Raw genomic sequence first — 25,492 nt, forward strand, 5'->3', positions numbered from 1 at the left:
GCTTTGTACGCTCCATGTCAATATCAAACACATGAAGTTCTGCGTAAAAGCTCCTTATACACAGCTCAACAGCAACTTTGGGATGGACACCCTCTACTCTACTAATACCTCATTTCTATTTCCCACTTGTGTCACCCTTGTGTTCTTTGAATTAGGTTGTTGAACTAACGGCAGTTTTGTGCTGGGAATGTCTATTGACAGGACGAAAACGACCCAAATTTATTTTATTTAGGACACTTACATCATTTTAGTCTGACGTGAATATTAAACCATATCACAAAAGGTAAACTGCATTAAGCTAACGCAACACCAAGTCCATTGCTGCCTCCACAATTTATCGCAAAATTCCTTCGTCAGCTCCTTTGTTTATAAACTGGCTCAATGTTACTCGCCATTATTCAGTAATGCCTGCATGGAACAGCATCCAAAACCAGACAGTTTTTCCCTACTCACCTATAATATTCTTGAGCCCCATCTGAATCACAGAAATGACAGAAATAGTGGTCCCTTCTTAAATGCTTTAGTAGTTCATCATTATCTAAATAGCGGTCATCACAGAATTTGCATAAGGGATGCCCACGATGCGAGGTATCATCTGGATCACCATGTATTCGATGACGTGCAAGATCCTTCCGATTGTACCATTTGCGTTCATAGGTAAAAATCTGAAAAAGGAAAAAAGCTTCACTTTTACATTTAATCGCAATGGTCTAATTTTGTTTTACATTGTAGCAACTGAAGTAAAGGCCTCTGCTTTGTTCCGTAAATTGTTGCAATTGTTGTGTAAACCGTACAGTAATAATCCGAAAACATCAGTTGATTCCTTATGAAGTCAGAACTGTTCCATAAATATCCAAGTAATTTATCTGATTTTACAGAAGTGGTAACAGAAGTCCGCACTACCCAAGTACCTCAACACCCTGGGCAATCTGTGGGACGAGCGCATAATGAGTTAAAACAGCTTTCTCCTAAGCATGGGATCGCATAAGGGGATATAAGGCAATGATATCTCAACAGATAAGGAGGGTGACAGAATGTGTGAAAGCCATTCAAGCATGTCTGAGATTGTTTAGAATATGCTATCTTGGTCACTTATGTTTATGTGCAATAGGACTGAATTTATGAGGGCAATATAACCATGGTAACAGGATGATTGGAAGAGATTGAGAAGGGATAAACACATTTAGCTGCGTTCATGTTTTCCTTGTCACGTTGGAATCTTTGTTTTACAATGATTTATTGGTGGTATGCATGGAATATAGAAATCAAAGGTAAAAATGGTACATAAGTGTTGGCGAATCACTGTATAGCAGTATTCATACAGGAATCAGGAGTGTGATGTCTCAATAAAGGCCTGATCTTGTATTGTTACAGCTGTACATGTAATCTGTTAAGGTAATAAGACAAATTTGAAAGAGAAAGCCTTCCAACAACAGATTTAATCTGAAATAGTTTGATTTTAACATTTGTGAAGCATCAGAATAAATGGTGTGCTCTAGTGCAACAGCTTATACTCAAGAACTTAAGCGCCGAAGTCAAAAAACACATCTAAAACAGATTGAATTTCAAGCCAATAAATACAAAAAGACTTACAAGAAAGCTACTAACAAAGTCAAAGCTATGTATAGATTGTGAAAAATTTCACTGAGGAAACAGCAATTTGACAGTTTTAAAAATAAAACTTGGTCAGTATATTTCAGCCTGCTATCCAGAGTACTTAATAATGCAAATTATACTTTGCTGACTGAAAATAAGTCTTTGGAGCTGGTTTCCACCAAGTCAAATTTTTAAAAAAGTTTCTTCCATGTTTAATTTGCACTATGGAAAGCAGAAGGAAGATGAACACAGTTAAGCAAAGTTTTAAGACAATTAGAATGTAGAAAAACAAAATGTCTAGCTTTGTAATTTTGGATAATGTCACTTGAGTAACTTTATTACTGAAAAATACATCATCGTAACACTGGAGCGTGAAAGCTGAAAAATAATAGGCCAAAGTCTGCTATTTCTCACTCACTAGCTGGGTAAAAGTTAACTATAAAAAAAATATGTATTTTGTGTTTTGCAAATTGATACTTATTCAATAAAACAAAACATGCATAAAAAGAGAGCTGAGACACAAACTTACACACCTGATTGACATAGCTAGATAACTAATTTCTCAAAACCGGAGTCAGGAAACTTACCTGGAGGTGTCTTACACAAAGCTTACAGCTGAACATCTCATGCTGCTTCCTCATGTGATGCTCTAGGTCCTCAAAAGTATTAAATGGTCTTGACTCCGCACATACTGGGCAGTCATGTTGCAGAAGTTTCCTAAAAGAAATTATAGAAAAATGTATAAATCAAATTAAGCTAGAAAGGGAGTTTAAATATAATTTAGTCTTATACCTGCGTCCTAAAATGTGCAAAGTTATAAAGCTGTACAATAGCAATTTTTATATCCTTTTTATTCATTCATAGGATGTGGGCGGCACTGTCTATGCCAGCATTTATTGCCCATCCCTAATTGCCCTCGAGAAGGTGGTGGCCTTCTTGAACTGCTGCAGTCCATGTGAGGTAGTTACACCAACAGTGTTGTTAGAAAGGGAGTTCCAGGATTTTGACCCAGCGACAATGAAGGAACAGCGATATAGTTCCAAGTCAGGATGGTGTGTGACTTGGACGGGAAATTGCAGGTGGTGGTGTTCCCATGCATCTGCTGCTCTTGTCCTTCGAGGTGGTAGAGATCGCGGGTTTGGAAGGTGCTGTCTAAGGAGCCTTGGTGCATTGCTGCAGTGCATCTTGTAGATGGTGCACACTGCTGCCACTGTGCATCAGTGGTGGAGGGAGTGAATGTTTGTGGATGGCGTGCCAATCAAGCGGGCTGCTTTGTTCTGGACAGTGTCGAGCTTCTTGAGTGTTGTTGGAGCTGCACCCATCCAGGCAAGTGGAGAGTATTCAATCACACTTGTGCCTTGTAGATGGAGGACAGGCTTTGGGGAGTCAGGAAGTGAACTACTCGCTGCAGGATTCCTAGCCTCTGACCTGCTCTTGTAGCCATGGTATTTATATGGCTACTCCAGTTCAGTTTCTGGTCAATGGTAGCCCCTAGGATGTTGATAGTGGGGGATTCAGCGATGGTAATGCCACTGAATGTCAAGGGGAGATGGTTAGATTCTCTCTTGTTAGAGATGGCCATTGTCTGGCACTTGTGTGGCGCAAATGTTACTTGCTACTTATCAGCCCAAGCCTGGATATTGTCCAGGTCTTGCTGCATTTCTACACTTCAGTATCTGAGGAGTCGCAAATGGTGCTGAACATTGTGCAATCATCAGCGAACATCCCCACTTCTGACCTTATGATTGAAGGAAGGTCATTCATTGATGAAGCAGCTGAAGATGGTTGGGCCGAGGACACTACCCTGAGGAACTCCTGCAGTGATAGCCCGGAGCTCAGATGACTGACCTCCAACAACCACAGCCATCTTCCTTTGTGCTAGGTATGACTCCAACCAGCAGAGAGTTTTCCCCGATTCCCATTGACTCCAGGTTTGCCAGGGCTCCTTGATGCCATACTCGTTCAAATGCTGCCTTGATGTCAAGGGCAGTCGCTCTCACCTCTTCTGTCCATGTTTGAACCAAGGCTGTAATGAGGTCAGGAGCTGAGTGGCCCTGGCGGAACCCAAACTGAGCATCACTGAGCAGGTTATTGCTAAGCAAGTGCTGCTTTATGGCACTGTTGATGACACCTTCCATCACTTTACTGATGATTGAGAGTAGACTGGTAGGTGGTAATTGGCCAGGTTGGACTTGTCCTGCTTTCTGTGTACAGGACATAGCTGGGCAATTTTCCACATTGCCGGGTAGATGCCAGTGTTGTAGCTGTACTGGATCAGCTTGGCTAGGGGTGCGGCAGGTTCTGGAGCACAGGTCTTTAGTACTATTGCCGGAATATTGTCAGGACCTATAGCCTTTGCAGTATCTAGTGCCTTCAGTCATTTCTTGATATCACGCGGAGTGAATCGAATTGGCTGAAGTTTGGCATCTGTAATGCTAGGGACTTCAGGAGGGGGCAGAGATGGATAACCAACTCGGCACTTCTGACTGAAGATTGTTGCAAATGTTTCAGCCTTACCTTTCGCACTGATGTGCTGGGCTCCCCCATCGTTGAGGATGGGGAATTTTGTGGAGCCACCTCCTCCAGTTAGTTGTTTAATTGTCCACCACCATTCACAATTGGATGTGGCAGGACTGCAGAGCTTAGAACTGATCTGTTGGTTATGGGATTGCTTAGCTCTGTCTATTGCATGCTGCTTATGCAATTTGGCATGCAAGTAGTCCTGGGTTGTAGCTTCACCAGGTTGACACCTCAATTTGAGGTATGCCTGGTGCTGCTCCTGGCATGTCCTCCTACACTCTTTGAACCAGGGTTGGTCTCCGGGCTTGATGGTAACAGCAGAGTGGGGGATATGCCAGGCCATGAGGTTACAGATTGTGGTTGAGTACAATTATGCTGCTGCTGCTGATGGCCCACAGCACCTCATGGATGCCCAGTTTTATACTGCTAGATCTGTTCGAAATCTACCCCATTTAGCACGGTGATAGTGCCACACAACACTATGGACGTGAAGGCGGGACTGCATCTCCACAACGACTGTGCGGTGGTCACCCCTACCAATTCAGTCATGGACAGAAGCCTCTGCAGCAGGCAGATTGGTGACGACAAGGTCAGGTATATTTTTCCCTCGTGTTGGTTCCGCCACCACCTGTTGCAGACCCAGTCTAGCAGCTATGCCCTTTAGTACTCGGCCAGCTCGATCAGTAGTGGTGCTACTGAACCACTCTTGACGATAGACATTGAAGTCCCCCACCCAGAGTACATTCTGTGTCCTTGCCACCCTCAGTGCTTCCTCCAAGTGGTGTTCAACATGGAGGAGTACTGACTCATCAGCTGAGGGAGAGCAGTAGGTGGTAATCAGTAGGAGGTTACCTTGCCCATGTTTGACCTGATGCCATGAGACTTCATGGGGTCCAGAGTTGATGTTGAGGACTCCCAGGGCAACTCCCTCCCTACTGTAGACCACTGCCCCGCCACCTCTGCAGGGATAGTGATTGCGGTGTCTGAGACATTGTCTGTAAGGTATGATTCCGTGAGTATGACGGTCAGGCTGTTGCCTGACTAGCCTGTGGGACAGCTCTCCCAACTTTGGCACAAGCCCCCTCTCCCAACTTTGGCACAAGCCCCCAGATGTTAGGAAGGAGGACTTTGCAGGGTCGACAGGGCTGGGTTTGCCATTGTCGTTTCCGGTGCCTAGGTCGATGCCGGGTGGTCCGTCCACTTTCATTCCTTTTTATTGACTTCGCAGCAGTTAGGCACAACTGAGTGGCTTGCTAGGCCTTTTCAGAGGGCATTTAAGAATCAGCCACATTGCTGTGGGTCTGGAGTCACATGTAGGCCAGATCAGTAAGGACAGCAGATTTCCTTCCCTAAAGGACATTAGTGAACCAGATGGGTTTTTACAACAATCAACAATGGTTTCATGGCCATCATTAGACTAGCTTTTTTTAATTCCAGATTTATTAAATTCAAATTCCACCTTCTGCTGTGGCTGGATTTGAATCCATGTCTCCAGATCAATACCCTGGGTCTCTGGGTTACTAGTCCAGTGATAATACCACTACGCCACCACCTCCCCTTATTAAATAAAGACAATCAGAATAAACTGAACTCAGTTGGGCAGCAAATAGGCAAACTACAAATGATATCAGTGTGACTGGGCCCAGGAAAATGAAACTAATTATCTGGAATTTATGCTTCTTATTGGCATCCAGCGTTGTTTACTAGGTGTGCAGTGCAGACCGTAAAGGCACAGGGTGGGATTGAGAGGCAACAGTAAAATCACCTAGCTCGACTATCTAACCTCAAGCATAAAGAGTGACCAACATAAGAAAAAGGTAAACAGCAAATGCTGGACATCTGAAATACAAAGGGAAAGTGCTGAAAATACACAGCAAGTCAGTCAGCAAGCATCTGTAAAGGAAAAGAAAAGTTATGGAATTTTAGGTGCAACACATGATGGCTCGTCAATTTCAGCTTTTATAAAAGAATTGGGAAAGCTACCAGAGGGCTGCAGATACTCAAGGAATCCTTTAAAAAAGGGATAAAGGGATTTTTTTTTTGGGGGGGGGGGGGGGAAGGGCAAAGAATGGGGAGAGAAAAAAAAGACTATTTTGAAAAAAGAGGCACTACACACAAACTCCATAAATATTTTCTCAACAGCATCATATATTCTTGACTGTTCACTCTTCACTCCTGGCTGGTCTCTTATATTCGACTCTCTGTAAACGTGAGATCATCCAAAACTCTGTTGCCTGTGTCCTAACTCGCACCACGTTCCATTCACCCATCACCCCTGTGCTTGCTGACCTACACTGGCTCCCGGGTAACCAACGCCTCTTTAAAAATTCTTATCCTTGTTTTTAAATCCCTCCATAGCCCCTCTCCATCTCTGTAATCTCCTCCAAACCCACAACCCTCTGAAATGCCTGTGCTCATTTAATTCTGGCTTCTTGAGCATTCCTAAATTTAGTTGCTTGACCATTGGCGGCCGTGCTTTTAGCTGCCTAGGTCCCAAGCTCTGGAATTCCCTCCCCAAACCTCTCCACTTCTCTTTCCTCCTTAAAGGCACTCCTTAAAACCTGCATCTTTGACCAAGGTTTTGACCATCTGTCCTATCATAGCCTTATGAGGCTTGGTGTCAAATATTGCTTTATAATGCTCCTGTGAAGCATCTTAAGACATTTTATTACTTTAGAGGTGCTATACAAGTTGTTGTAGATCCTGCAAAGCAAGTGGTCAACTTTGGGATTTATTTAGCATATAACATTCTCAAAAAAGCAAATCTGCAAAATATGTTCAATCACTGAACATTATGACACAGGAATGTACAGGATCCATTTGTGAACTTGGACAAGCATTTTTTTCCTTTACAAGATCTATGAAATCTTGTACTGACTCCCTCATTCTGTAGAAAAACCTACAAGTTGCAATGCATTTTGTTTTATATCTAGATCTTAATGATGTTTTTTGTAAGACATGGATAAGGCAATGTCTCGAGGTGGAAAGTCAAAAATCTGGATAATTAATAGCAAACCCAAAAGCCTTTTAAGTTGCAGAGAATTTGATCTTGGGAGTCACCCATTCTCATGAATTTAAATGATCACCAAAAAGACAAGTTAAGAGATGTTAAGGGTTTTTCCCTTACCACAAACATTGGTGGAAGTAGAATCCACAATTGCCTTTAAAGTGGAAGTTGATAAATATTTGTAAAGAAAACTCAAAATATGTAGGGAAAGGGGAGGGAACTGATAGCTTTCAGACAACCAGCACATCAGTATTCAGAGGGCTTTGGGGATCCTTGGCCACGAATCCAGGAAAGTTAACACAAACCATATGCCTTGCTGTATGCGTGTTCGTCTTTATTGCAAGGTGGTTGGAGAAAGGAAGTCTTCTGCAATTATACAGGGCTTTGGTAAGACCACACCGAGAGTAGTGTACAGTTTTGGTCTCCTTACCGAAAGGATAGGATATACTTGCCTGAGAGGGGGTGTGACAAAAGTTCACTTGACTGATTCCTAGGATGAGAGAGCTGTTCTATGAGAAAAGATCGAGTAGAATGGTTCCAATATTCTCTGAAGCTTAGAAGAACGAGAGGTGATCTCACAAAGGCACAAGTTCAGTTTTGTTGTGTCTACCATAGCTAAACTTATCAGTATTTGCCATCATTCCCCCATTGAAACTATTTCTGGAATCTGCACATGGGCGGGAGTAGCAAACTACGAGCATCAGTGTTTGCCTAAAAACGTATAAAAATAAAAACTTTTCTGTATTGGATGTCTGGCTATGGTGCATAGAAACTGTGCAGCAACAATTGTACACCATCAAGAAAATCTACTCAACTTTCCATTCATTCTTATTGGATGGAAAAAGTCCCTCCTTGTACAGCTCCCCCTTGTCCCACTCAATTTTCCTCTACTTGTGATCCAATATGCCCAGAAATAAGGAAATGGCCAAATGTCTGAATAGGTGATCTAAATCCATATGTCCCCTTTTAACATCCCCCATGGCTCTTTAAAGTTAGTAAAGCAAGGTTTTATAAAGACAAAGCTAACCAAGATTTGAACTGCTGGCTTGCTGTCCCTGATCTTACTACTTTATATTTCAAAATAAAGTACAAAATACCTAAACTGGGCATGAATCCTCCCATCAGCAATGTAAATATCAAATTTCTTTTCATGGTGGAACTGATGAGTTGCTATTGTTGAAAATGGAGCGACTTTCTTCACAAACACAACCTGTATGGAACAAAGGTGAAACAGTGCATTAGGTATTAATATTAGCAAAGTTTATATTCAATGGTGTACACAAGGGCTCAGATCTTGCAACAAAAACAACAGCAAGGCCATCAACAATCACCGTTATTAAGGAATAGATTGAACAGCAATTTCCAGCGAATGCACACACGTAGTTAAATATAGAAATCAGGAATTGCTTCTGTGTTGCCCTGCTCTTCCAGAAGCTTCATTTACCTGGTAACTTGCTGAGAGTCAGCACTCAAGTAAGTGAAAGGGTATAAAGTTGGGGCACTTACATAATAGATACCCACTAAGCATTCCAGGAAAAAGAGTTAGGACTTGTCCACTCAAGCGTAAGTGAATTTTTATTGGCATGATCAGCCTTAATTGCTGCCAAACAACTTTACTGGCATTGTAAATTAACTTTTACAAGTGTGGAATCTCATTCCTTCAGATTTTAATTATTGTTGGAGATATATAAAAATAAAATCAAAATAATTGCCTCATTTCTCTCCTAATACCATCTTTCTTTCCGACTCTATTTTGCTTTCTGTACACGATTTGGCATTGGGTAAGATACACCATTGCTTTGCTCTGTTCACATGTCAAATATCCCCTTGTAGAGCAGGCTGCACTGTTTTGAAAGTTCCTATGCAAAACCCCATAGAAAGTCTGTGTGTAAATACAAGTGTAATGAATGGCTGGTGTTTCTTCACTGTTGACAGCAAAATTTGGGGCAAGAAGATGCTTTCCTCTACAGCATTTTCCAAAACCAATGTAAATAATAGAACCCTGGAATGATTATAGGCAATAATCCAATTCAACTACAATGAGCTGTTTCCAAACGGGAAAATTCAAAACAGAATATGGTGTAGTAAACTCTGAAGCATGGTGGTGGTCCTGTGCAGCTTAAGAAGGGATCTTGGAAGGTATTGTTGGAAAAAAGAAAACGATTCATTGTTAATTCAAATCAATACCAGGGGGTTTAGATACTTGTTAACTTTAGCTTGGACACATTTATTCAAAACCATATTGAGTTGCTCTTAAATTGCATTGGGAATTTGTGGTCATTGAAGACAACACCCAAACAGTTCTCCATGGTTCAAGCCCCCATGTATGCAATGGAAATTATTCTTTTATCTAAATGTAAGATCCATGCAAAAACATGGGAGATGGAATTGCAACAAGGAGAAATAGTTGGGAGGAAAGGGCACCACAAGCTTCATAGAAATTTACGACACAGGAGGCCATTTGGCCCATTATGTCTGTACTGATCAAAAGAACAAACCAGTCTAATCTCATTTTTCAGCTCTTGGACTGTACCCTTTTAGCTTACTACACTTCAAGTGCATACAGACTTTAAAAAAAAATGCATTGAGTGTTTCAGCCAAGATCTGACTAAATTGGAGAACAAGCTTGGAAGGCTAAACTGCCACCTCCTGTTCCTATTCTCAGCATGTGCAATATTTTCCTTTGGCGACCTGATACTGTAGCTAAGGGTCTAAAGTATTTCAGGCCACTGCTGATGACTTAAGAACCAGCCCAGTTCGTTTGATTCTTCCCATAACTCCAGATAATTCGGCAAGTCGATGTCCCAACAAATCCAGGGTGGAATTGATGGATAAGCAGCAGGAAGATTTCCAGTTCTGTGCTGACAAGCTGCACGGTTTTACGTGCTCACCCTCCAGCAGCACCCACAAACACATTTGGGTCCCCAAGCCATTGAATGTATCAACTTGCATCCATGTTTTTTGAACTTGCACAAGTGGATTGTATTCCCAAACAGCAAACCCTATATCAGGTAAACAAAAACTCAACTTGAATTGCTGAATCATTTATTATGAAGTCAGTAATGGGATTCTATGCATGCCAGCCAACTGGCTGACCAGGAAATACAACTACCCCTTTTGTTTTATTCCAACGCAGGCACATTTATAACTATGTTCCAAATGGTGGGTAAATAACACATTTCAAAAAGTAAAACAGTAGAGCTTCTGGAAATCTGTAGAAAAGCAGTTTTGACATGATTTTAAAAACACTATAATACTCTAAAATACTCTATATGGTCAATGAGATGAACAGGCCAGTTAAAACTGTGCCAGTTGTAAAAAGGCATCAGCAGTCTATACTTTCCATTTGCCAACTAGATCTTCAAGTTCAGTATTTAACTTGATTACTATGCAAACAATACAAATTAGGAGGAGTAGGCCACTTGGCCCCTTGAACCTGCTCCGCCTTTCAATAAGATCATGGCTGACCTCAACTCCACATTTTTGCTTATCAGATACCCTTTCACCCCCTTGTTCATCAAGAATCTACCTACCTCTGCCTTAAAAATATTTAAAGACTCTACTTTCACTGCCTTTTGAGGAAGAGTTCCAAAGACTCAACCCACAGAGAAAGAACTTCTCATCTCTGTCTTAACTACGCGAACCCTTATTTTTAAATAGTGACCCCTAGTTCTAGACTCTCCCACAAGGGGAAACTTCCTTTCCACATCCACCCTGTCAAGACCGATCAGAATCTTATGTTTCAATCAAGTCATTTACTCTTCTGAACTCCAGCAGATACAAGCCTAGCCTTGCCAACCTTTCCGCATAAGACAACCCACCCATTCCAGGTATTAGTCAAGAAAATTTTTGTCTGAACTGCTTCCAACTCATTTACATTCTTCCTTAATTATTAGACTAATACTGTACACATTACTCCAGATGTGGTCTCACCAATTAAAGGACTGCTCAGGTCGGAAAAAAAAACCCGACTGATCCACAACGGACCCGAGCCCGACCTGGTCAGTGTCCCTCCAGCTTCACCCCAGGCCCGACCATCCCTTGACTTACCTTCCGACTGGGAAGTTCCAGGAAGCTGCAGCGCACAAGTGATGACATCATAGCAACATCACTTGCTCACTGCACAGACTCAGTTTCATCCCGGACTCCCAGCTCAGTTAAGTTTTTTTAACTTCAATACTTACCAGCACAGCACTTACCACGTGTGTCCAGCCCGTCCCAAGCCCGAAAGCCGGACCCAGAAGATGGGCCCTGGCCCAACCCGAACTTGACACAGGCCGTAAGATCCAGGTCGTGTAGCAGGCCTTTATCACCAATACCCTGTATAACTGAAACCTAACTTCCCTACTTATGTATTCATTTCCCCTCGCACTAAACGACAACATTCTATTAGCTTGCCTAATTACTTGCTGAACCTGCATATTAACCTTTTGAGATTCATGCACTAGGACACCGAGATCCCTCTGCATCTCAGACCTCTGCAAACTCTTAACCATTTAGAGAATATGCTTTTTATTCTTCCTGACAAAATGGACAAGCACATTTTTCAACATTACACTCCATTTGCCAGACCGTTGCCCACTCACTAAACCTATCTATATCACTTTGTAGCCTCATGTCCTCTTCACAATTTACTTCCCTACCTATCTTTGGGTCATTGGCAATTTAGCAACCATACCTTCGGTCCCTTCATCCAAGTCATTTATATAAATTGTAAAAAGTTGAGACCCCAGCACTTGTCCCCGTTTCACATCACTCGTTACATCTTGCCAACCAGAAAATGACCATTTATGCCTACTGTTTCCTGTTAGCTAGCCACTCTTCTATCCATGCCAAAATGTTACTTCCTACACCATGAACTTTTATTTTCTGCAATAACCTTTGATATGGTACCTTATCAAATGCCTTCTGGAAATCTAAGTACAGTACATCCACCGGTTCCCCTTTATCCACAGCACATTACTTTTTCAAAGAACGCCAAAAGATTGGCTAAACATGATTTCCCTTTCACAAAATCATGTTGTCCCTGCCTGATTGCCTTGAAATTTTTCTAACGGCACTGCTATAGCAACTTTAAAAATAGCTAACATTAACAGATGTTAAGCTCACTGGCCTGCAGTTTCCTGCTTACTGCCTCCTTCTCATCTTGAATAAAGGAGTTACATTTGCTATTTTCCAGTCTAATGGAACTTGCCCCAAATTAAGGGAATTTTGGAAAATTAAAAGCAAACGCACCAACTATCTCACTAGCCACTTCTTATAGGGCCCTAGGACGACGTCCATTAGCACTCAGGGACTTGTCAGCCCACAGCTCCAACAATTTGCTCAGTACCGCTTCCTTCTTGATTGTAATTGTCTTGAGTTCCTCCTTTCATTCCATTTCCTGATTTACACTTATTTCTGGGATGTAACTTGTATCGTCTATAGTGAAGACTGATTGTTATGACCAGGTGAGGATGTTGTCTAGGGATCCCTCTCAGCCTTCACTGGGTCTTACGGTAACAGGGTTTTATTTTTAAACACACTGTTTTTAGCTCCCCCTTGGTGAATCCTTAACCGCTTTCCAATTATAAGGTGAAGAGACCAGCACAAACAGGTTTTCTTAGGTTTAAAGAAAAGTTGGAATTTATTAAACCTAAACTAATTCGGTTGAAGCCTATGGATACACGACGTGCCCACGCTAGCGTCGATATGCAATACACATGCTAATAGAGACAGAAAAGAGAAAAATAATATGTAAAGGTCTAAGGCAATATCTGAAGAGTTTTTGTTACAGTTCTTTGAGCTCACTGTAGAGTCCTTGATTGTAGGTACATCTTGCTTTTCGTTGGGGCCCAATATTATTCTTAAACCTTGCTCACTGTAGGAGACTTTTCTCCCTTGGGGTTCATCCATCTTCAGTGGATTCAGAGGCTTGTGAGAAAGAGATGGGAGCAGGCAGAAAAGATTGTTTCAGTCCAGGAGCAAACAGTCTTTGAGTTCAAACTCTGACTAGTTCAAAAAACCCTGGAACAGCCAGTTAGTCTTACGACCAGTTGGTCCAACCAGTCCTGGCCTCTGTGGATTGCATCACCGCAGCAGGCCTTGGAATGCCCTTCCCCACCACCTCACTGCCCAGTGATCAACATCCATAATGGGTTGAATGTGTCAGGGAATAGTCCTTTGTCTACACAAGCACAGTCTGTCAGTATGCAAATGTTTTTTTCCAGCCACAGCTGATCTGTTTAGCAAGTCATTTCCTCGTTCCAGCAACAGTTCAAAATCAATGTTCATATGACAAAACCAATGTGCCTCATTCTTGGCGGTGGGGAACTGCATGACACCTTCACACCCAGTCGAATGAAATGCGATTTGAGAAAAGCGCATTTCATTGAAAGGGTTGAGAGAAAATAAGATACAGGGGAAAAAAAAAAAAAAACTTGCATTTCTCTCATTCATTCCCATTCATAAATCCTAAAACTTATTACAGTCTGTCTTTTCTTGGTGCCAGTGCTGCTTTAATTGCCCCTTTTTGGCATCCCAGTAAACATGTGGTTCTTTGAGAAGTTTTTCTTCAGTTTGCCCATTTCCATTGCTGCCTAGGGTCTTTGAGATGGTTTGGTTTATTAACCCCGAGTTGGAACTTTTTTTTTCAGGAGAGTTAGTAGTGGGTGGGTCTATCCTGAATACACTCTCAGTGCTTTGCTGAGTCATGCAAAGGCTTTTGACTTCAAGGGATGGGTGGTTTGCTTTTTTTGACTGGAGGGGAGGATTCTTCGCTAATCTCCCTTTTGTGCTCGGGGACACTCCTGCCTGCAGGGATTTGTGCAGACTCTCCTGCACTCCCCTATGGCACTTCAATTAAGTGAGGCATCATCCTCAGTTTCATAGCTCCCCCTAGAGGTCTTTCTTTTTCTCTGAAGGTTCCTGTAAATGCTGTTAGCAACTCTGGTGGGGTGCTTCTAGTGTCTGCATTTACATAGGAGGATGTGGAGTTCAACTTCTCAAATTTTTCAGGTTTGGCTGACCGGATAGCAGGGGTTTTCATCCGGGATTCCTCCCAGACTTCCTTTAACCTGCCCTCTTGGTCGATTTTCCCCCTTCCTTTTCTAAACCTTTGCCAACCTTGTGCCTGCCTGTCCCTTTTGTTCCGGTACAGGACATGGGGTGCAGGTTTCACTGTCGGTTGGTGTTTTCCTTCAACGTGGCACATGTGGCAATTCCTGCAGTACTCCACCACATCTTGGTGCAGTTTTGGCCAGTCAAACTGCTGTCTTACGCAGGCTTTGGTCTTTCGTACACCAGCATGTACAGCCACTGGAATCTCATAAGCCCTGAATATTTCTCTCCGGTACCTGTGTGACACCACTCCTTGCTCTCAGGTCTGAGAGGAGTACTCCATTTCCTCATCAATACCTCATTCTTTAAATGGTGGTAGTCAGTTACTGCCTCTGCTTCACTTTCAGACTGGGCAACCTGTGCCAACACTTGCAATACTGGGTCAACTCACTGAGCCTCACCAAGGGAAAATCCATTGAATTCATTCCGAATCTCTTAACTTTCCAAAGAAAGTCTCGGACAGACAGATGTGGTCATCTGCCTGCAGTGCTAATTCAGCCTCGTCTGGTGCAGCTGGTTTGATCATGGCCTGATCCACGACAGGGGTCCATCTCCTGCCATGGCCCTGCCTCTCCGACCTGCTGCGGTCTTTCTTTCACTACTGGTGGGGCTACCACCTTTACCCCTTCCAGATCATTACCTAGGAGCAGGTCAACCCTGTCCACTGGCAAACTAGGAACAATCGCTATGGTCACCGGTCCCGAAACCAGGTTGCACTCCAGGTACACCCAGTGTACAGGTATAGGCATATACTGCCCTCCAATACCATTCACCACCATTCTGGCATTCACTGCACACTTTGGAGGAAAGGTCGGGCCTTTTCTCTGTAAAAAGGCATCTAGTGGCCCCACTCAAGGGGTATGGGGTCACTTTCCCTTCAGATACAAAACCCAGATAACCTTCAGGAATCCAATTCAATTTTCCTGCACTTGCAGCCGTAAGCTTCACTTTTACTGCTTGTTCTGCAGTGCTTTCCATCAGGTTCTCTTCTTCACTGTTCAGGTGTGCCCTAATTACCAACAAATTTTCCCTTAAGTTTTCTGCAGTCAGCATTTCAATGCCCTGCTTTATTACAATGGAAGCACACAGGTCTCAGGGTCCCACTCTTGCTCACAGCACCTTTTTTTTGGCTAGAGGAGGGCCCCTGTGTCTCCTGCTTCTCTTTCATTCCCAGGACTTCTTGTAGTCCCACCAGCTTCACACCGTGTCCCTTTCGGATTTGTGGGGGTGACTAGGAAAGGTTCTCCATGGGAAACTGACTTTTAAATTAAAGCAAATGTATCAGCTAGAAGGGCCGCTTGCCGGGCTCTCTGGACTCACTGCTCCTCTACATGGGTCTTTATGGAGAGTGGGAGAGAGTGTTCAAATTCCTCTAACAGAATTACGTCTGAGATTCTCATAGCTGAGCTGTACTTTAAGAGCCCTCAGCCACTGGTCAAAAGCCAGCTGCTTACTTCTTTCAAACTCCAGATAAGTTTGATTAGCTTGCTTCTTGAGTGTTCTAAACTTTTGGCGATAGGCTTCAGGTACTAATTCATATGTCCAGAGGATAACACTATTTGTCAATTCATAATTTGAAGTCTCAACTGGCAACAGGGAATAAACCTTATGGGCTTTTCCAGTTAGCTTGCTTTGCAATAAGAGGCCAGGTCTCAGCTGGCCATTTTAGCTGCCTTGCCAGTTTCTCAAAAGGACACAAAAAATGCTTTTACATTTTCCTCATTTAATTCCAAAATTCATTGAGCTAGTTTTAATAATTTTGTACCCAGCCCCGAATTAGGCTCCTCCATATTGGCTATGCTTTCACTGGGGTTACTCTGTCACCCCCTAGCTATTTTAAGCCGCTTCAGCTCTCTTGCTTCGCATTCTTTCTGGAATATTTTCTCTCTCTCTCGTCTTTGATTTTCTTCACATTCCTTCTGGAAGGATCTTTCTTTCTCCCGAAGAAGGGTCACTGACCCGAAACGTTAACTCTGCTTCTCTTTCCACAGATGCTGCCAGACCTGCTGAGTGATTCCAGCATTTCTTGTCTTTGTTTCTTTCTTTCTCCCTCTCTCTTTCCTCAAATTCAAGTTTCCTCTGTCACCCCCTAGTTAACTCAAGCCACTTCAGCGCTCTCTTCATATTCCTTCTGGAAGGCTCTTTCTTTCTCCCTCTCCTCTAATTCAAGTTTCTTCTGTTCCAATTATATCTTTGCTAACAATATCGTTTCGGAGTCTACTTTATCCCTGTTTCTGCTTCTTCAGATTTCAAATGAAAAATGGCTGGCCGCTAACCTTAGGAGTTAGAATTCCTAGCCTTGCCACATACAGTGATCCCACACTGTTCAGCCATTTTCCTCCATAGCTAGTGCTTTTAACGTATCCCAAGTTATATCACCCGGATTTGCGGAGCTACTAGCTTCAGTTGCAGACATGTTAGTATTCAAGCACACATATCCACAAGAAAACTTGTATTGAAATCTTGCTCTTTTTACTTGGGAACAATTTGGCTTCCCACTTCCAATTTCTCTTGTCTGACTGTGGGTAAAATCCTGGACGAGCCTCCAAATTTCTGTAACGACCAGGTGAGAAAGGTGTCTAGGGGTCTCTCTCAGCCTTCACCTGGTTTTACCGGAACAGGGTTTTATTTTTAAACACACCATGTTTTTAGTTCCCCTTTGGTGAAGCCTCGTTCACCGTTTTTCAATTACAAAGCAAAGAAACCAGCACAAACAGGCTTTATGTTTAAAGAAGTTGGAATTTATTAAACTTAAACTCTAATTCGGTTGGTGCCTACGGATACACGACATGCCCACACTAGCGTACATATGCAACACACACATGCAAACAGAGACAGAAAAGAAAAATAAAGTGGAATAGCCTAAGATAATATCTGAAGAGTTTTTGTTACGGTTCTTGGAGCTCACTGTAGAGTTCTTGACTGTAGGTAGATCTTGCTTTTCGTTGGGGCCTAGTATTCTTCTTAAACCTTGTGCGCTGCAGGTGACTTTTCTCCCTTGGGGTTCATTTGTCTTCAGTGGATTCAGAATAAAGGCCTGCTACCCGACGGGACCAGACAACGTGTCGGTTTCAGGTCGGGCCGGACACACAGGGTCAGTGCTGTGCCGGTAAGTGTTAAAAATAAAAAAAACGTACCTGAGCTGGGAGTCCGGAACGAAACAGTCTGCACGGTGAGCGAGTGACGTCACTACAACGTCATCACTCATGCACAGCAGCTTCATGGAGAATCAGAGTCGGGAGAAAGGAAACGGATGGTCGGGTCGGGCCGGACCGGGCCTACGTTGGTTCGGTCGGGTTCATTTTCCCGACCTAAAGTAGGCCTCTAATTCAGAAGCTTGTGAGAAAGAGATGGGAGCAGACAGGAGACATCGTCTCAGTCCAGGAGCAAACAGTCTGAGTTCAAACTCTTTCTGGCTAGTTAAAAAAACCCTGGAACAGCAAGTGAGTCATGTGACCAGCTGGTCCAACCAGTCCTGGCCCCTGTGGATTGCATCACCCCAACAGGCCTTGGAATGTGCTTCCCCACCACCTCACCGTCCGGTGATCAACAACCATTGTGGGTTGAATGTGTCAGGAAATGGTCCTTTGTCTACACAAGCACCGTCTGTTAGTATGCAAATGTTTTTTTCCAGCCATGGCTGATCTGTTCAACAAGTCATTACCTCGCTCCAGCAACAGTTCAGAATCAATGTTCATATGACAAAACCAATGTGCCTCCCTCCTTCTTGGCAGGTGGGGGTCTGCATGTCACCGATGCAAAATACCAGTTCAATTCATCTGTCAGCTCCTTATTTTCCATCAACTCCCCAGACTCACTTTCGATAGGACCAACGTTCACTTTGTTAGTTTTAAAAAGTTATCTATAGAAACTCTTACTATCCGTTTTTAATATTTCTAGCTAGCTTTCTCACATACTCTATTTTTTCCCTCATCAATCTGGCTCTCAAAATAAACTTGGGTTATTTCTCTGTGGGTATGCAATGAGGATAGATAGCTAATCATATTGGCCATTGTACCAAAAACAGTTTAGACACAGGTGAGCACAGTTTTGCTTTCCAACATGGAATATAGTTTCTTTCACGAGAAATTTTATTACAACGAAAAGTTCAGTATTAAGTTTGGCTATTAAACCTTAGAAGAGTCAAGATTTCTGCACAGACACTACTAAAAATTCAACGCAGCATCATAAAGAAAAAGTTAGATCAGTGTTTTTTTAAATAATAAAGAGCCCCACCCAAAACGCTAATCTTTCCGGTCAATTGTCCTTTTATATTGGTTCCAACATACTGGGATTTCAAATCGTATTGCAACATTCACTGTTGAGTGTCTACTGTTTGGCTTTTGATTCCAGTTACGTTATCAATGAGAAACAAAGTGCAATTTTGAAAACCCAAAGTGCTTTTTGTCCTCTGAGCCGTTTGAACACCGGTTAATATGACACTACACTTGGGCAATGTTGAAACACAGCCAGCTAACTTCCACACACCCTGCAAAAACTGTAGGGTCATAGTAACAAGTCACAGGTAAAACACGTCACACACATGGCCTTAGTTAGGATCCAGATACTACCGACACCAGGCAATCTCAGATCAAAACAAGAGTTAACGTACCTAACCATGAAAGAACTAATGTACAACACCACCTTTAAAAACCCTATAAACTGACAGCACAAAGAAAGAGCGATGTCAGTATAATGCACCGAACCGTACGCTGCCACTGAGCTGAGTGAATGCAGGAACAATTGCAAGCCGAATATAGATATTTAAAGAGGCGGGGCCTGCTCCCGCGGCTCGAAAGCACAGCTTCGCCCGTCCACCCGCCCCGGGCCCAAGGGGCAAAAGTCCGGGAAACAGCTCCTAAAAAAGGCCGCACTCTGTGACCTCGCCTCGGATCCCCCATTCCCAAAGCCGAGTCCTGTTCGCTTCGAGCCCCTCCCTCACCTCCTTCGGGCCCAGGTGTTTATTTCGCCTCTTCCCGGTTTACCTTGTCGAGCTCCAGCCGGCACACGGCGCAGTACCTCTGGCCGCACAGGGCCCGCATCTTGGTGGAACAGTGGTAACAGACTGGGTGATCGCACTTCCCCACGGCGTAAATCTCTAGATCCTGACAGCACAACACGCAGCTCTTATCGGCCCCCGGACCTGTGCGACCGCTCCCTCCACCCTTCCCGGTAACGGTGCTACTCCTGGAGGCCATGCTGCTACCTACCGCTCTTTCCCCTACCGCGGGTCCCCCCCTCCCCCACCGCTCCGGCTCAACCTGACCCGGCCCCTGACGTCACCTCACCGGCGCGCGTCGGAACTGACGTCACGCGACCTGTGACGCAGGCGCGCTCGACTGGGAACGGTTCAATTTTGAACTGTTTCCGTTGGGTTCGTGAGGGGGAGGTGATCAAAGGGAAAGGGATTAGATCAGGGGAATGAGGCGGCGTGAGAGGGAGGGGAGGGGAGAGGGAGGGGAGGGGGTGGGAGTGGATCGGGAGAGGGGAGTAAGGAGGCATGAGGGAATGGGGAGGAAGGGATCAGGAGAGGAGCGTGAGGGAGGGTGGGGGCGTTTTACTGTCAGCTGTCGTACACTGCTCACTGATGCTGCGATGTATAATCCCAGGATGTATTGTATTTATAAATACAGTTTATTTGTTCGATGGCAGAGAGGTTCGCTAAACACTGGAAGAAAACGGTGGGGCTGCCAAGGGTTTTGGACAACGATTCCATAAGAACATAAATAAGAGCTGGCCATTCAGCCCCTCAAGTCTATTCCGCCATTCAATAAGATCGTGGCTGATCCTTGATCTCGACTTCACTTTCCAACCTGATCCTTATATACCTCGATTCTCCTAGAGGGCAAAAATTTCTGTCTTGAATGCGTTCATGGACTTAGCATCCACAGCTGAAAGCAAGTGGGAATGTTGTGGTGGAAGGATGACAAAATACCTTGGGTCTGTACACAGAATTTACGGCCCGTTCAGCCCAACTGGTCTTTGCCAGTGTTTATGCCCCACATATGCTTCCTCCCATCCTACTTCATTTCATCCTACCAGCATATCCTTCTCGTCCTTTCTCCCTCATGTGTTTATCTAGCTTCCCCCGAAATGTATCCATGCTATTCCATGTGGTAGACAGATGGACATTATAATCGCTGGGTAAAGAAGTTTCTTCTGAATTCCCTAGTGGATTTATTAGTGACTATCATATGTATGGCCTGTAGTTTTGGTCTCCCCTTCAAGTGGAACCAGCTTCTCTACATCTACCCTAACAAGCCCTTTCATAATCTTAAAGACTTCTGCCGGGTCAACCTCGTCCTTCTCAGGATGTGAAGCTGGTTTTTTTGATCGTTGCAGTGTTAGATGCCGTGTAGCTTGCTTGTAAATCAGAAAGAACTAGACTGGATTTTACTAATGTCATGCCCAGTAAAGACATATCATATTCCTACTTTTAAAATACGAACTTTATTCAATGTGGACTCTGAAATTGACTCCTTTAAAAAAGTGGACAATGTGCTGCAAGATGACCACCAAAGGTCAGATGACCTGGCCTGTATATTCAAACTGTCTGTCTCAAAAGGACAAACAGATACATTCCAGACTAAGAGGTGTGGACTACATCCATCCTGGAACCATCAAGAAACATTCCCGATTTGAATGGTTTTCTTTCTTAGACAAAGAAGGTGTGAAGTAGACACATCATGACAGAATAGTACCCATTCAAACATTAATAGAAAGCCATGGATTCCATATCCTGGTTCATTGTGTGGTCACATCAGGGGAGAAGACCTGTCAATTAACAAAAACTCGACTGGATTTTGACCTTTAGAGGGTAACCCTCTGGAGGCAGCCAGGGCCTGATGAAAGATCCAACCTAAACAAGAAGAAACCCTGCTTCAACTTGATGCAGCAGAGAGCTGAAAGTGACCGCCACCTCCAGTCTGCAATCTTAACCATCAGAAATCTACAATACCTCAACAAGTTCAAGACTACAAACGCCCAAGCCTGCATCTTTAAAAGAGACATCCTACTTAGAAGATTTAACAGGTTTACCATAAACCACAAACACCAACCATACCTGGAACTCTTACCCTTTACCTTCTATCTACACTTGAGAGTGCATGTGAGAGTGAATGCATGCATGTGTGGTGTTGTGAACATTTCGGAGAACGTAGATTGTTCAATAAATAATTAATCGTATGTTTTAAACCAACAAGAAAACCTGTCACTGTCTGCTTATTTGACAAGTAAAACATTCAGGGGTAACTCAATCATTTTAAACAAAACATGATTGTGGCCAGTTGGGAGGTGAACAGTGGCAACCACCCACACCCCTTACCACCTGTCTGTAACACTATCAGGAAGGTGGAAGAGTGTTAGGAGCTTGAAAAACTCACTGACATTTTGTTCATAGACTTTTCCAAAAACCTTTGACCTAATGGCTGATGCAGCTCTTGTAAAGAAGCTGGAAGCTAATGGAAAGGGTATACAAGCCTAAATTTTGGATATTATCCAGGATGTGAAGTACTGTTCTAAGAGCTATGTTAGGGTAGAATGCAAGATAAAAGGTGAGAAAAATGATTTTTTTCCAACTTAATATGTCCATCCAGAATGAATCCAACATTGCAGCATTCCTTTGACTCTTAAATGAAGAGTCCACAAGGGCCAGAAATGGTTAGACCAGCTGGTCACGTGACTACCTGGCTGTTCCATGGTTTTCTTTTCAACTGGCCACAGAATTTGAACTCAGAAAGACTGTTTGCTCCTGGATTGAGAAGATCTCTCCTATCTCCTCCCATTCTTTCTCAGAAGCCTCTGAATCCACTGAAAACACATGAACCCCAAGGGAGAAGTCTCTCCTACAGCGAACAAGATTTAAGAAGAATACTGGTCCCCAACAAAAAGCAAGAACCCTAACAAAAACTCTTCAGATATTGCCTCAAACTTTTCCACTTTATTTTTTCTTCTGCTCTTTTCTGTCTCTATTTGCATGTGTGTATCGCATATGCATGCTAGCATGGGCGTGTTGTGTATCTGTAGGCATACTGAAGTTTAATAAATTTCAACTTTTCTTCTTCAAACCTAAGAAAGTCTGTTTGTGCTGGTTTCTTTGCCTTAAAGCAAAGGAAAGCGGTGAACAAGGATTCACCAAGGGGGAACTAAAAACTGTGTTTAAACTTAAACCCTGTTACGGTAAGACCAGGTGAAGGCTGAGCGAGACCCCTAGACACCTTTCTCACCTGATTGTAACAGAAATTTGGGTGCTAGCGTCCGGATTTTACCCACAGACAAACAAGAGAAATTGAAAGTAGGAAGCCAAATTGTACCCAATCAAAAAAGAGCAAGATTTCAATAAAGGTTTTCTTGTGGTTGTGTTTGCTTGAATACTATCTTGTCTGCAACTGAAGCTAGTAGCTCCCTAAGCCAGGGTGAAGTGACTTGGGATAAGTTAAAAGCACTGTCCATGGAGGAGTTGAAGAAAATGGCTAAGCAGTGTGGGATCACTGTACGTGCCACGGCTAATAATATCTGAACTCCTGAGACTAGTGGGCAACCATTTTTCCCTTGAATCTGAAGAAGCAGAAACAGGGTTAGAAGCAGACTCCGACAGGGTATTGTCAGCAAAGATACAATTGGAACAGAGGAAACTTGAATTTGAAGAAAGAGAGAGGGAGAAAGAAAGAGCCTTCCAGAAGGAACGTGAAGAAAATGGAAGACCGGAGAAGGAACGAGAGAGAAGAGAATGAATATTCCAGAAAGAATGCGAAGAAAGAGAGCTGAAGCGGCTTGAGTTAACTAAGGGGTGACAGAGTAACCCCAGTGAAAGCATAGCCAATATGGAGGAGCCTAATTCAGGGCTGAGTACAAAATTGTTAAAACTAGCTCAATTAATTCCAAAATTCAATGAGGAAAATGTAAAAGCATTTTTTGTGTCCTTTGAGAAACTGGCAAGGCAGCTAAAATGGCCAGCTGAGACCTGGCCTCTTATTGCAAAGCAAGCTAACTGGAAAAGCCCATGAGGTTTATTCCCTGTTGCCAGATGAGACTTCAAATTATGAATTGACAAATAGTGTTATCCTCTGGGCATATGAATTAGTACCTGAAGTCTATCGCCAAATATTTAGGACCCTCAAGAAGCAAGCTAATCAAACTTATCTGGAGTTTGAAAGAAGTAAGCAGCTGGCTTTTGACCAGTGGCTGAGGGCTCTTAAAGTACAGCTCAGCTATGAGAATCTCAGAGACGTAATTCTGTTAGAGGAATTTGAACACTCTCTCCCACTCTCCATAAAGACCCACGTAGAGGAGCAGCGGGCCCCGAGAGCCCGGCAAGTGGCCGTTCTGACCGATGAGTTTGCTTCAATTTATAAGTCAGTTTCCCAGGGAGAACCTTTCCTAGTCACCCCCACAAATCCAAAAAGGACAAAGGGTGGGAAAGTGATAGGAGCCCAAGCAATCCTGGGAGAAAGAAAAGCAGGAGACACAGGGGGCCCTCCTCTCGCCAAAAAAGAAGGTGCTGTGTGCAAAAGTGAGACTTGGGGACCTGTGTGCTTCCATTGTTAATAAAGCAGATTTAAAAGCTGATCGTTGGAATCTAAAGGGAAAACCTGTAGGGTTAATCAGGGCCCAACTGCTCAGTGAAGAAGAGAACCTGATGGAAAGCACAGCAGAACAAGCTGTGGCTTTAACTGCAGTAAGAGTGAGACCCAGGAAGCTTACGGCTGCAAGTGCAGGAAAATTGAATAGGATTCCTGAATGTTATTGGGGTTCTGTGTCTGAAGAGAAAGTAACCCTATACCCCTCGAGTGGGGCAAGCAAGCCCATAGCAATTCTCAGGGACACAGGGGCTACTAGATCCCTTTTATCGGGAAAAGGCCTGACCTTATTCCTCAGGGAGTGCAGTGAACACCAGAATGGTGGTGAATAATATTGGAGGGCAGTGTGCACCTGGAGTGTGACCTAGTTTCGGGACTGGTGACCATAGGGATTGTCCCTAGTTTGCCTGTGGATGGGTTTGCCCTGCTCCTAGGTAATGATCTGGCGGGGTGAAGGTGGTAGCCCCACCAATAGTGAAAGAAAGATCGCAGGAGGTCAGAGAGACAGGATACTGGCAGGAGATGGACCCCTGCAGTTTCCCTGAATGTGTAGTGGATCACCACATCTGTCTGTCTGAGACTTTCTTTGGATAGTTAGGAGACCCAGGGAATGAATTAAATGGATTTTCCCTAGGTGAGGCTCAGCGAACTGACCCTGTATTGCGAGAGTTAGCACAGGCTGCCTAGTCTGAAAGTGAAGCAGGGGGAGTCCCTGATTGCTACTATTTAAAGAATGAGGTACTGATGAGCAAATGGAGTTCTCCTCACAGACCTGAGAGCAAGGAGTGGACAATAGTTCACCAGTTAGTGGTGCCACAGAAGTACCGGAGAGAAATATTAAGAAGGGCCCATGGGACTACAGTGGCTCTACATGCCGGTATACAAAAGACCAAAGCCCGCATAAGACAGCAGTTTGACTGGCTAAAAGTGGTGGAGTACTGCAGGAGTTGCCACATGTGCCAGGTTGAGGGGAAACCCCAACCTATGGTGAAACCGGCACCCCTAAGTCCTGTACTGGTGTTAGGAGGACCCTCCAGCAGAGAGCTGGTGAACTGTAAGGGACCCCCGCTGAGAACAGAAAGGGACAGGCAGGCACAAGGCTGGCAAAAGTTTAGAAAGGGAAGGGGGAAAAGTGACCAAGAGAGCAGGTTAACCCAAGAGGGCAGGTTAAAGGAAGTCTGGGAGGAATCCCGGATGAAAACCCCTACTGTCCACTCAGCCAACCCTGAAAAATTTGAAAAGTTAGACCTTACATCCTCCTATGTAAATGCAGACACTGAAAGCACCCCACCAGAGTTGCCAACAGCATTTACAGGAACATGCAGAGACAAAGAAAGACCTCTAGGAGGCAAAGAAACAGGGTTTGTGATGACTCACCTAGTCCAGGTACCACAGGGGAGTGCAGTCGAGTCTGCACAAATATCTGCAGGCAGGAGTGTCCTCTGGGACAAAGGGGAGATTAGCAAAGTATCCTCCCCACAGTCAGAACCAAAGGAACCATCCATCTCCATAAAGCCAAAAGCCTTTGCATGACTCAGCAAAGCACTGAAAGAGTGTTCTGGATAGACCCGCCCCCTACTGACACTCCTGAACAAATATTCCAACTCAGGTCTAATTAAACCTAACCATCTCAAAGACACCCTAGGCAGTCATGAAAATGGGCAAACTGGAAAAAAAACTTCCCCAAGAACCA

The 25,492-nt window shown here is 43.8% G+C and overlaps 1 protein-coding gene across 1 annotated transcript in view; it reads right to left on the reverse strand.

Moving 5' to 3' along the window:
* znf598 (zinc finger protein 598) overlaps nt 1-19,475 on the reverse strand; it is a 56,777-nt gene extending 37,302 nt beyond the window's left edge. Inside the window, exons 1-4 of the mRNA XM_068055756.1 lie at nt 19,207-19,475; nt 8,221-8,333; nt 2,184-2,313; nt 454-665 (exon numbers count right to left, since the gene is read on the reverse strand). Of these exons, the coding sequence (XP_067911857.1) occupies nt 454-665; nt 2,184-2,313; nt 8,221-8,333; nt 19,207-19,419 (668 nt within the window). The 5' untranslated portion in view covers nt 19,420-19,475. The remainder of the gene's footprint in view (nt 1-453; nt 666-2,183; nt 2,314-8,220; nt 8,334-19,206) is intronic.
* Nucleotides 19,476-25,492: the final 6,017 nt, after the last annotated feature.

Source organism: Heterodontus francisci, chromosome 24 (assembly GCF_036365525.1).
Source record: "Heterodontus francisci isolate sHetFra1 chromosome 24, sHetFra1.hap1, whole genome shotgun sequence".
Taxonomy (NCBI): Eukaryota; Metazoa; Chordata; class Chondrichthyes; order Heterodontiformes; family Heterodontidae; genus Heterodontus; species Heterodontus francisci.